A 13,146-nucleotide genomic window follows, 5' to 3' on the forward strand; every position below is an offset into this window, starting at 1 on the left:
TACAATATTTTGGACACCTCGAAGAAACATCATAAAAAATTAAAAAAAAATTTGTAAATCACTATGATGACCCCTAACCTTAGTCAAAACAAACTATAAGCTTACAAATATGCTCTTCTAATACTCGACAAATGATATCGTAAAAGGCAGAAGATCATATAAAATATATTATCTTTTAATATTTATATAAATCACATTAATGACTCCTAACCTTAGCCAAGACAAACTACAAGCTTACAAATGTGCTCTTTTAATTCTCTACGGCCAATGATATTATAAGGGACAAACAATCATGTTAATAACAATATCTTTTAAAACTATATAGTATTTTTCATATAGCTATACATTATCTTTGAATAACACTTGGATGGATCCATAGGGTACACTCTATGGATCGATCCATAAGATGGGTCACAAGTGGGCAAAACAACACAATGCAACTTTTAAAGGGATATTTTTGAGATGTTGAAAATAAGGGATGATTGGTTGAGAAAACGAAAAAAAAAGAAAAAGAACTACCTTCTGAAAAGTACCAAAAAAAAAAAAATTAAAGAAAATCATATATATATATATATATATATATATACACACACATTTTGATCTTATTCATGGATGATCCACGTAATTCAAAAATACAGTATCAAGTTACAAATTACCAAAAATATTGTTCTTATTGTTTTCTTTTACTACTTACTATGTATTCTACTTTTACTTTTACAAAAAACGACACAAGCATTATTTAAAGAGTAAAACATACCAATCTATATACTAATTTCAAATACAAATTTGCAACAAGAGTTGCAGCCAATTGACAGGGGTCTGTACTCAAAAACTAATGTCACTGGCAATGCCAAGTTATAGTATATAAAAGTATTTGCCCTTTGTGATATCTTCTTGTCCAACATACATGTAAAATGTGATCCGAAAACGTCACCCAGCTGACAAATGTAAAATGCCTCTACATTGGACTACATCAACAATGCCGTTGAATTTACTGCCAGAAGCCATCAGCTTAGCCAAAAACTTTCACTACCCCATTGCTAATGAGAGTGTCTGCAAGCATCAGCCTGATGGCCTGGAATTCGTTTTCCTCCTTTTCATCACTGGTGAGCCAAGAGGACAGGCATAGATCAACGATGTCTTTACCACAATTAACAGTGTGACACACTTTTGATTTCTTTGGTATCCCAAACCTTGTGATTTTCTCTATATTAGCATCAGAAGGATCCTTTGCGAAACTTTGTAGGATATCTTTCATGGCATTGCACCAGATGGGCCGAGCCATCTTCAAGAACTGATATACGGTTGCAAGTGGAAGGCTAACAGTCCCCAGCTCAGACTCATCATGACCACCTCTCCCATGATAATCTGATCCTCCAAGTTTTATAAGCTTGTACGTATCAGCTAACTCACCAAATCCTGTTATAAATGACAAATTTTTCCATGTAAGACAAATGACTGATCAGCCCATCATAATAAAGAATTAAGCAATACACTTCCTGAAATAAAATGAAATACATGACAAAGTGTTCCAGGTTCAGAAACTACACCAGCAGCCTTCCCATCACTTCTATATACCTCCATGGCATGGAGGCCAGCAGTTTTCAAGCTCCTAATCACGGTGATTGGGTTCTTCAATGCCCATGGGTGGGCCAGAGCAGCTATACCCCCAGTCTGACAAATCAACTGCACCACTTCTTCTGCAAATGGTTCATTGCCCCTGAACAAGATAAAAGTAGTAATGTCAAACTTCTTCAAATTCAAATGCTTGTTGAAGAGTTTGGATCCTTACATAGCGTAAGCAGGACCACCATCATACAGATATCTGTTAAAAGCTTCTCTCAAGTTCTCTACATGACCAGCTTCAACCAATGCTCTAGCAATATGTACCCTCCCTGGAGCCACCCCATCCCCTGCTATCTTGGTCACATGTTCCCACTTAATAGGAACTTTCAACTTATTTAACTTCAGCAGCATATTCTTTGCACGAAGGTAGCGCCCATCTCTGATGTTCAACAACAAGTTATCCAGATCTTCAGGCCTTGAAGGCCCAGAGCTTCCATAATATGCAAGGATATGGACAAGATCACCAGCTCCAGGTTCGTGCCTTCAACCATTCAGATACAAGATAAGCAAATCAATAATACACATTACAAGAGTCGTCAATTTTAAAAGCAACAGCTGACACAATGTTCAAGAAATAACAAAAGAAGTCCAATAAAAAAAGAACATTTACGTGGTATGGTGTGAAGTCCCAATACAAGAATCTTGTTTGGGAAATAGAGTTAATTTTTTTTAACAAAAGAAAAATCTATTAATTCAAGTTATAAGGTACAATGTTTTGTAAGGAGAGGTAACTGGGTGAGTCACCACACCAAACACAAGAAACACCTTGTAGCCGAGCATAATTGGCTAAAGAATGGCATCAAAATTACACTCATGTTGAAAAAAACCCCATTTAACAACACTAACTCTAGAAGCTAGTATCTTACAATCCTATATGATGATATTTACATGCCAAGATATCTCAGCTTGACAATTCAAAAGGTTACTAGCTTGCAGTAAGTCAGATTTAAACCAAAGAAATTTCACGCTTCTGGATTGAGCAAGCTCTAGACCTTCTAGTATAGCCCATGATTCTGCTGGTACAGAAGAATAGACTATAATAAAAACTAGGAAACAACTGCAATAAAAAACTTGAAGTCAAAATGTTATCGTTCCACGCATTTCCACACATTTCTTTAAAAATCCTTCATCAGTAATAAATACCATTTCTTAATACACCACTTCCATTTCACTTACCCCAAATGACAACATTTGTAGAAGAAATATACCTTGGAGAAAATTAATTACAAATTGTAGGACAAAACAATTACCGTGGAGAATATATTGCACTTATTTCAACACCAGGAATTATCCTCATCCCATATTTCTGGGCTGTTTCTGTGGCCTCTGGTATGCCAGCCATGGTATCATGGTCTGTAAGAGCAAGAACCTTCACCTGCTCTGGACACACAAACAACTAGTCATGTTCCAATTCCAACTGCTACTTATGAACTAAATAACATACAAAAGGAAATTTCCAGAAGAGAAAAATCTTATAGGCAGAATCATGTGATCTTAAAATGTAGAAAGTTTCAGATTATGTAGTTCCTAACATAACAAATAAGAAGAGCAAATAGGCAGTCCAGTTGGAAGAAACAAAGCATCATGCCTATATTATACAAACAAGAGCAACCTTTCATTATGCATCAAAGCCCACTCTCATCATGAATAAAAAAACAGACATAATAAGGACAGTATCTTCTTAAAATTTAGCAATACCAACACATTTTAGAAGGCAGGAACCAATAAATACATGAATGATCAGCAGAAAATCCAGTTGCTAGAAGAAATAGAAATGTTCTTTTCATTACAAAGCAAGAGCAGGGGAAGGATATAGTGCAATAAACAAGTTCCAGTGGAAGCAGGATTTATCATATTAATATGTGAACATTATAGTAAGATACTTTTCAATAGAAATGTACTTTTCAATAGGTGCGATAAAAGGTTCAATAGGTGCAGTTAGCATGATACTTTTCATCACCATTAATTGGATTAACCAACATCATATGCAACTCTCTTCTTTCTTTTATAGTCATTGTCCTCTGCTTTCCAAGAGATTACCAGCTTGATGTCGGGATGAAGAGGAAATAAGTGGAGAACAAAGTGAAGGAATAAACAAGCACACCACCTAAGATTACATCAAAGGGATACAAACATCATCACCAAATGAGACTATCTAGGGATATAGAGTTTAGAAATTCACCACTCAAGGAATCCACCAAAGAGAGACAGAGTTGTATGAGAAAAACAATACCTCTCAAGTAACAAGACTTCCATTCAAACACTCAAAACACTTTATGCTTCCAAGGCTTGAATGAAATGAGTTATACACAATGATAGGCTTGGAACAACCCTCCAAGCATGGATGATTAATTCTTCATCATTTTCAAATTTTAAAATAAATTAAACCTAACTAAAGACTTAGAATAACTAAAAATCATATAGGAACTCCAAAAGGTGAGAAGAACTTTTCCCCGTCTCGGTACAGCAGTAATCAGGACCTGATGTCAAGACTTTGTAGAGAGAACTAAGCATAACTTCCTCTAAAAAACTTCAAATCAAAATCTGTAAAATGTCTTTGACTACTAACTCAATAAGCTTTCAAATGATGTACAATTCATGCCATAAATGTCTCAGAATTCATCTTGGAATTAATGTGAAGTGAGTATTAAAATTCTAATTCATTGAAAAGCAGAGAAACTAGTGTGACTATCTTGACTTCTCTGGGTTCAGAGTCTGGAGCACCTTTATAAACATGGCCTAGGACTGCTTAAAGAACAAATACATTAAAGTCTATTCACCATTGTACATCAAAATGCTATCTTGATCAAGTGAACTTCTGAAACATTTACTACTCTAATTCAAGCACCCACAAAATCCTAGTAGTAATCTCAATCAATACTTCAAAACAACTATATCCAGGATTTTTTTTTTTTTTTGGGCAAATGGTAAGTGGTCAGAACAGGGATTAGATCCCAAGACCATACTATCAACCATTAAAGTTTTTCTAAGATAAACTAACTAATATCCTCAAAAATTAGATGGATGAGATTTTGATTGTAGTATCCAAGTATCTCACACTCTGCATCACACCTAGCAAGCCTAGCAAGCCAATAGAAACACAAATATCATACATAAATTATCATTATCTAACAATATATTTTGTGATATTTATGTTTCATAAACATAATTTAATATACTCATGCTATTTTAAGTTGAAGTACAAGTTTTTAAACATGATATCTTTTAAACATGTTATGTAGAATGTTTTCAAAATACTCTTTGATTATAATTTTTCAGCGAAAAGGTATGATCCTCTGACAAAATGAGTAGAAATATGCTGGCGGACTTGTACATGAGATTAAAGTATTTTAGTGAGCATGCATGCATTATTTAGTAGAGATTTTTGCATTAAATCAAACCTTAAGTGTTTCCTAAAGCTTGATTGAGTTTGATCATATTTAATGTAACTGATTTTGAGGCTTAACCATCACATGTTCTGTGCGAGAGTAAATTGATTTATTCATACATAGATGGAATATTAGATAACTGGATAAAGATGAAAATGAAAATGGATTGCCACATTAAAAATATTAAGGTACATAAGTGAGATTGAGTGACCAATTTTGATCGAAAACTGTCATTTTTTAAACTCAAATTAGGTCCAATTTAAACCCATATTAAGTTTGCATAAAAAAATATAACTTAAGATGAACCCTGGTAGATTGAGCCCAATCCATTATGTGACATGTATAGCCCAATTTAAACCCATATTTTTCCACTATGAAGACTAGCTCCCTCATTATATATATATATATATATATATATATATATATATATATATATATATATATATATATATATATATATATTATTTATTTATATATATACATCTAGATGCACATATATATATATACATATATATATACATATACATATATAAATATATATCCATACATATATATACACATGCGTATGTATATATATATATATATATATATATATATATATATATATATATATATATATATATATATATGGTTTCGACCTTAACAGCTTGATAGAATGATATTTTTATATGAAATCAAATAAATTAAGCTTTGAATAAATATCTAATTTTTTTTATATATTGAGTTATGGTTCTATCGGGTCTTGAATTGCTTTAATCTAAAGTCTGCATAAAGATATATGATATGGGTTTATCAAGATTAAGTAGTCGAAATCTCTTGTTTCCTATGAAAGGGTTATGTTGTAGCCAATTTGAAACCCTTAAAGATACAATTAGCTTCTATGCTTTTGATATATCTTATAAATACAAGAGTTGGATGACAGTCGAACTAGGAGTTAGTTTAGCCTCCAAAGAGTAATATTTTGAACTAAAATTTTATATATATTTACCTTAATATGTCTTCTGAATTCCTACAAAATTATTGTAATATAAGATGGTGTGCCCATGTCAAGTGATGAAGCAAGATTACTCTACACAAAACTGTGTAGTAGTATGATTGATAACTATATGCCACAAAAAGGCCACGGTTCTTAGCAAACAAATTTGCTAGGAAGTTAAATTTGGATCAGATGGTTATGGTATATCTAAATTTAAGTAGTATACATCCTATTGGCACTTATGGCTCTTAATGTAAAACTACAATTTGTAAGAAATTTTGACAGAACCTCTCCTAAAATAACCTATAACTATTCTGCAAATTTACTTAAATTTCAATTAAATCACATAATTATTACCAATCATACAACTTCACAATTCTGTAGGGAGTATTCTTACTTCATCACTGTTCATGGTCAAATCATCTATCATCATGAAATTTAACTGTAACTCAAAAGATATATAAGGGCAAATATATACAAAGTTTAAGCTCAAAACATAATCATTTGAAAGCTAAACTACCCTCTTAGTTCAACTGTCATCATCACTTCTGTTAGAAAATTATTGGCTAGAACATAACTCACTCACAATAAAGTCATTTGGGGGCTCATATCTTAGCAGTAAAAGAGGTTGAGAGGACCACATTTTTTACTGCCAATAAGATTTCTAATGAGAAAAGGATGAGATGTTCATGAGTAGAGTGACAATATAACTTACAACAGACACTAAAAGAAAACTCCACATAATGGATGAGAGTAAAGGTATATACGAGCAAATATATACAAAATTTCAGCTCAAAATATAGTCCTTTGAAGGCTAAAGTACCCTCTTTGGCAAAGGACCACATCTTTTTGTTACAAAATATACTTAAAAAAATTAATACTCATATATAATGCAAAGATTATTTTAGAGAACTTTCTGCATAACATATTTAAAAGCATGGATTTCAACTTCAGATAGCCTTTTATAGTGTCTATTATAATATGTTTATAAATCATAAATATTACAAAACATATTGCTAGATAATAATAATATATGCATAATATTTATGTTTTTATTAGCTTACTAGGTATGATGTCATGCTAAGTGTCGGAATTTTGGACACTAACATGATCCCTCAACATAGGTATGATGCACCAACCACCAGCCAAACTATATCCAAGGGCCAGAGTCACAACTTGTGATGGAACAATTGGTAACCATTTAACAATGCACGTCAACAAAAAAATAGAAGCCACAACAATAACAAACACAAGATTTTCTTACTGCATCAATAGTTTACCAATTTGATATGGGGATTTGTCCATTAGTGCCTGATTATTCCACAAAGTCTTCTTGAATTATCATGAAGCTTATGCTTTATCTTATGTACACATGTTTGCTCTTATTTCCAAATACCTCCACTGGTATGCCATTATCCATCTTTTTGCCAATAAAGACATGGACATATTCACATAGGTTTACTCCCTAAATTGGTGTAATATTTTCACAGACATGGAATGGTCAAACAGAACCAGTATGAAAGATTAAACCATCATGCCAGCTCTTGGAGAGTCAAGCATATGTAGGATTTCGTCTATTGATCTCTGTGGCTAATACCTAAATCCACCAACTGACTGACAAAAGGCACTCTCCAAAAGTGATAGAGAAATCTACGATGTTCATTTGCATGATCTGAAGATGACCCACACGAATAGGATCACTTATAGAAGAGTCAAATTTGCCTCAATTTTAGGATAGAGGTGGTTTTTTAATATCCCACTTTCACTATAAAGCTACAGCACAACCTACAATTACATCTACAATGATCAACGTCACCTACCATGATTCTTCAGATCATCAAATTATTTCTGTCAATAGTTTATGTTACCTCGCACGGGATGGTTCTCTTACAATCTTGTCTAATTTCAAGCAGTTAGCAAAATAAAATCAATCGATTTGGTAATATCTACACGATCTCAATGAGACTTCCATATTTCTAACCAAAATTTCATAAAGAGAGGTTGAGATGATGAATGAAGAAAGTAATAAATTTAAATTCAGAAAGACAGGAGTTTTAAACCAAAGTATCAAGCTAACTGCAATTCGACAAGTAAAAACAACATGTGATATTCAAAATGATGCCGCCAAATTTTAGTGTGATTGAGCTGGAAATTTATCTTACAAGAATCACAGCCAGGCTGGACTGAATTTTATTTGTTGATTTTCCTTTTTCGATTGTTAACTTCAGTGAAATTCTTAAAAGGAACTCGAATAATATGCGAAACAAATACTGAAATTGAGTAGCTCTTTATCGGCTGGTAGATTTCCATCATTTAGCAACTTTAAACAAATTAGCAATACTAAATAAAACATAAAGAAAGGCATCTTTCGAAGTAAAAGAATTGCACTGAATCAGAAACAGAAACAAAATCGGATGGTAAAAACATCAACTTTGCAAGCTAAATCACACCACACACGCCGAAAACAGTCGAAATCATTCATCTTGAACCAGAAAACGCAGCATATTTCATTCATAGATGAAGCTGTGAAAGCATGGGTTCCGAGTCTCACCCCGTTGCTGTGGGCTCTCTCCACCACAGCAGACGGCGACAGGAAGCCGTCGCTGTGGTTGGAATGGCAGTGGAGCTCGAACACGACAGGATCGACGATTTTATGACTTGATTGCGGCGCGAAATCATCCGGAGCGTCGCCGGCGGGAGAAGCAGGAGGAGAGTCGCGGAAGGCCCACTCGTGGACGTATCTGAGCGCCAGTTTCTGCTCGGCCGTCGCCTTCCTCTTCTTCTTCTTGTGGTTCTTCTCCTTTCTCTTCTTGTTGTTCCCCATCAGAAGAGTCTTCCCTCTCAACAGAGAACAGAAGGCGTTAGGGTTGCGGTTGCGCAGAGTCTGGAAACAAGTTGAGGAGCTGTCGGCATCAATAATAAACACGCGAGAATTGATACAAAAAACATGTTTTTAGTGGTTGCATCTCTGAATTCTGTTCCCAAAGCACTTTAGTTGTTTCTCAATTTTTTTTAAATTTTCTTTAATTCATTTCGACATATCCACTGTTGGATCTTCTCAGCACGCTTCTCCTTTAATTTCGAACCAAATTTTGATAAACAACTGTATTGATACGAAAAACAAAATCATGTTTTTTTTTTTTGTTTCTGATTTTCGCTTCCGAAAGTGCTTTGATTGTTTCTGAAATTTTTGAAAATAGTTTTTTTCGTTCCATCCACCGTCGGATGAGCCCAACATGTTTTCCGCCTAAATCGACCACATTGTGATCCACCAAATTGATTGTTACTAAAAACATGTTTCTGTTTTCTGTTCCTGAAAGCGCCTTAGTTGTTTGTGAAAGTTCTTGAAAATTTTCTGATTCTTTAGTTGTTTCTGTTTTCTGTTTCCAAAAGTGCTTTGAATGTTTCCGAAGGTTTACGAAAATCGAGTTTTTATTATCTTGAAAATAGAGTTTTCAGAAAGAAAAAAAATCATGATTGTTGTTGAATGAACTCAATATGTTTCCACTCTAAATCATGGACCAAATGGTCGAGTTCATATACACAAAATGACATGTTTCTGTTTTCTGTTGTGAAAAACGCTTTAGGTTTTTCTGAAAGTTGTTGAAATAAAGTCTCTGATCTCTTTTCAACCCATCAATTGTTAAATAGCTTCCATATGCTTATTCTCTAAATTCTCAACCAAATCGCTATCAACAAGTGTATTAAAATAAAATTTGTTTTGGTTATTGTGTTTCTGTTTTATGTAAAAGTGCTTTTGTTTATCCGGAAGTTTCTGAAATTTAAGAATTTCGGATTCTTCTCCCATCCATCATCAACTGTTGAATTGGCTCCGCATGCTTCTTCTCTAAAACATTCAACCAAATTGTGATGTATTCTATTTTTATGGCAAATATGAATTTGTCAAACAAATCATAATTTCAATTTCTCTCGTTGATTTAAGAAATGAACCACCAAAAGGAAACCCATTCATCCACAAGCTTTGATGAACCTGCTAAGGATATACAAGTTCATAATCAATTAAATGCCACAATTCTATTAATAACATTTTCATTACTCCAATAACAAGAACAACAACAATTTGCAGTTGCTTTGGATAAAGTCTTTCGTGTATATGACATCCAAATCTCATGCATTCCTGAAGAAAGAGATCATCACAAATCACGGTCTTAACAGTGGCGATGAAGCATGCTACTACATCAATCACAACATTTGTATAAGAAATGGAAGCTGTCTCATTCCTGCTTGCCCTCAAATCCATCACTGTCATTGTTCCTGCTTGTGTATCTTCTATTGGCTGCTCAAGGAATCATATTGGTTCAACATGACGTCTTTGATAGAATCCCAGAGCTCTTCACAAGGATGCAAACCTCTACATAGGAACTATGAGGATAACAACAAGAATTTTTTACTGCACTATCCTACGTTGAATCTATCAGATCATACGTCGGACGTGTGAATAAAATTACGAGGCAGCACATCAGATATCAACAAGCAAAGCATATAGCAAAAGCATACTGAACAGAGACTTGTAAAAGATATTTAGCCACAAGCAGGGAAGACATTCACCGATTGTCACAGAGCCAAATAGAGGAACACATAAAACAAACTAGTAAGCTTGTATTCTTGCTTAATCTTCATATTGCTCATAGGATTTGAGCAGCTCAGTGCAGACTGGCAATGAAGTGTCCTTCAGGAAGCCAAGCGAGTTAGCAAATCTGGTGTCCGAAGCAATACCGTTGTTGTGGCTGAGGAACACAGGAGCCCTCTCGCGACCCTGGAGTGCAGTCTTGCATCCACTTTCTGGGCTACTAACGAGCAGAGACTCGCAGATTTCATGGTCATCATGCTCGCCTTCAACTAGGATGTTGTAGGTACCCGTGTGATCGGTCGTGCCCTCGAAACTGCACGTCTTTGCACCAGTGAATTCTGATCGACACTCAACCCTTACCGTAGCACCTGCAGATGAATCACAATGTCCGTAACAAATGGGAAATTTTTCAGAGTAAAGCAGGAGGCAGTCAGTCTAGGCACAGATCAGGAACAATCATCCCAAAGACAACGTGAAAAAATAAACTTTAACAAAATCCATATCATTAATCATGATCAGTGACATCCAGAGTGACCAAAAATCAACCATCAAGAATGTCGATGTAGCCTGCATCTTCATCAACTTGTAAACAGAAGTTTATTGGCACAACAAAAGATTATGACTTCTGTTGGTTCAGGGACTCTATAAACATTTTAGTTTCAGACCATCAACACTACTAAAATCAAATTCCCAATGTGCATTGCCTATGTTTAACACTCTTCTATTACTTACATCCACTTTGTGTTTTAAAAATAAAATATTTAGAACTTTAAAAAGAAAATTCATAATCTACGAGGAGTTGGGACTTAAGGCTTTTGCTAGCTTTGTAGCTAAGCTATTGACGACAAACACTTATGCATTGGTGTCTTTTAACTCAGGTTAAACCCTTACTAAGAATCATACCATACAAAGTCACAATTGATATAAAGTTAAAACTCACAGTAAAGTCTGTAAAAGAAAGGACTCTTGAGAACAAAAAATTCTATAGAGATTGAAAAATTCTGAATTATTGAGACCCCCACTAGGAAAATATTGGATCCAAAAGTTCCATTAATATATACACATATAAATATATATACCATCGGGAATTCCAAATCTCCCTAGATATTAAATTTGGAAATTAGAAAATTTATGTAGAGAAAAAAAATCATATTTCTTCTTTAGAAATATATACATGTATATATTTTAACGATTATTCCACCAAAATGATATCCAACCTAAAAGGATAATGTCCAAACATTATATAGGAAGTAAAAGATGATGTCTCCGTAACTTGATTACATCTTCAATCGCTCGTATGTGATTACTTCTACCAGCTATTTTGACAGACAAGGACTATGAAAGTTTTTGCTGCTATGAAATGGAGAAAAAGCTTCGCATAATATTTTCAATGTTTAGATCTGTTGTTTAGGCATTCCAAATATTTCTTCCAATCAAAAAGAAAAAAAAGCATTTGCTCTTAAAGCAAACATGTAATAGAAACGATTTTTCCGGGCTGACAACCAAAAAGGATTTAAGGTGTTTCTAACTCATTGTATGATCTATACACAAGAACCTATTTTTAGATCGCTTCAATCCTCCCCTTTGATCTACTAACCGTAAATAAGTAACAAGATGAAGCTCACATGCCAACCAGAGTCTCCAGATTCGACGTTTGCAGATGCATCGAACCCAAACCAGGCAAAAATCGTCGGCAAAAATTCCAACAAGAGAAAAAGATGGGAAGCCTAGAACGCGGTGCCATGAAACCCTCACCTTGGAGATAGGTCGATACCGGCGTCTCGAACCCCGCACGGCACGTATCACAGAAGACGCGGCCCTGGACAACGAACCCCCGCTTGACGACGCCAACGTCGCGCGCGGCGATCACGAGGGCCGGAAGGACGCACGCCACCGCAAAGACGACGGCGACCGCCGAGAAGAGGTGTTTCGCCATGATCGCAGTAGGAAAGGACAGCAGGAATAAGGCGCTGGGACTGAAGGAAGCCGCGGTGAAGCGATAAAGGCCATTGAGAAAAGGACGAGTGAGTTTATAGTTGTCACAGTGGTTATTCTCACTCGCGGTGACGATAGGAACGCCTCTTTGGGGCGGGATTTTGGAACTGTTGATGGCGTGTTGGGATCCGCCTTAAGTAATTGAGTCAAGAAGTAGTGACGGTATCCGCAGGCGTGAGAGGGAATCACGTGGGTTAATGACAGATAATGAGTTCGGAAGGGTAAGCTTACCTCTGACGGGTATACTGAGCGAGATCTGCGGCGGTGTGCCTCGTGCAGAGATCCGAGTCGTAGGATCGGGTCCTCTTATTATATATTTTTGAAATAATAAGATTTAAACATGATTTATGTTCTCTTATTATATATTTTTGAAATAATAAGACCTCATTATTATAACACTCCCTATAAATAAATTTATCAAAACATAAATAATATTATACACATATAATTTAATTATATATAATATCATAAAAATCATTTATAAAATTATCTCAACCTTGTTTACATAAGAGCTAATCAAATCCTAATTTGATCAAATTTAAATAAATATATCAACCGCTATAATTGTG

At 34.8% G+C, this 13,146-nt stretch overlaps 2 protein-coding genes across 2 annotated transcripts; both read right to left on the reverse strand.

The window, feature by feature from the left end:
* Window positions 1-735: 735 nt before the first annotated feature.
* Window positions 736-8,883, reverse strand: LOC135619364 (uncharacterized). The gene is made up of 5 exons (XM_065121298.1): window positions 8,543-8,883; window positions 2,877-3,001; window positions 1,793-2,107; window positions 1,551-1,720; window positions 736-1,419 (listed from the first exon to the last, which is right to left on the reverse strand). Exons 1-5 carry the CDS (start codon window positions 8,813-8,815, stop codon window positions 1,013-1,015), a joined length of 1,290 nt encoding a protein of 429 aa, XP_064977370.1. The 5' UTR covers window positions 8,816-8,883; the 3' UTR covers window positions 736-1,012.
* Window positions 8,884-10,434: 1,551 nt separating this feature from the next.
* On the reverse strand, window positions 10,435-12,568 carry LOC135618186 (pollen allergen Sal k 5.0101-like). Its single transcript, XM_065119046.1, has 2 exons — window positions 12,338-12,568; window positions 10,435-10,950 (listed from the first exon to the last, which is right to left on the reverse strand). The coding sequence occupies exons 1-2, from the start codon at window positions 12,516-12,518 to the stop codon at window positions 10,622-10,624; spliced, it is 510 nt and encodes a 169-aa protein (XP_064975118.1). The 5' UTR covers window positions 12,519-12,568; the 3' UTR covers window positions 10,435-10,621.
* Window positions 12,569-13,146: the final 578 nt, after the last annotated feature.

The sequence above is a fragment of the Musa acuminata genome, chromosome BXJ2-8 (genome assembly GCF_036884655.1).
Source record: "Musa acuminata AAA Group cultivar baxijiao chromosome BXJ2-8, Cavendish_Baxijiao_AAA, whole genome shotgun sequence".
NCBI classification, from domain to species: Eukaryota; Viridiplantae; Streptophyta; class Magnoliopsida; order Zingiberales; family Musaceae; genus Musa; species Musa acuminata.

Coding starts and splice junctions, on each gene's coding strand:
- LOC135619364 (XM_065121298.1), bottom strand. CDS start 8,815: ATGGGGAACAACAAGAAGAGAAAGGAGAAGAACCACAAGAAGAAGAAG. Junction 1,721..1,792: donor GGTGGTCCTGCTTACGCTAT/GTAAGGATCCAA, acceptor TATCTTGTTCAG/GGGCAATGAACCATTTGCAG. Junction 1,420..1,550: donor AAGTGATGGGAAGGCTGCTG/GTGTAGTTTCTG, acceptor CATTTATAACAG/GATTTGGTGAGTTAGCTGAT.
- LOC135618186 (XM_065119046.1), bottom strand. CDS start 12,518: ATGGCGAAACACCTCTTCTCGGCGGTCGCCGTCGTCTTTGCGGTGGCG. Junction 10,951..12,337: donor GGTATCGACCTATCTCCAAG/GTGAGGGTTTCA, acceptor ATTCATCTGCAG/GTGCTACGGTAAGGGTTGAG.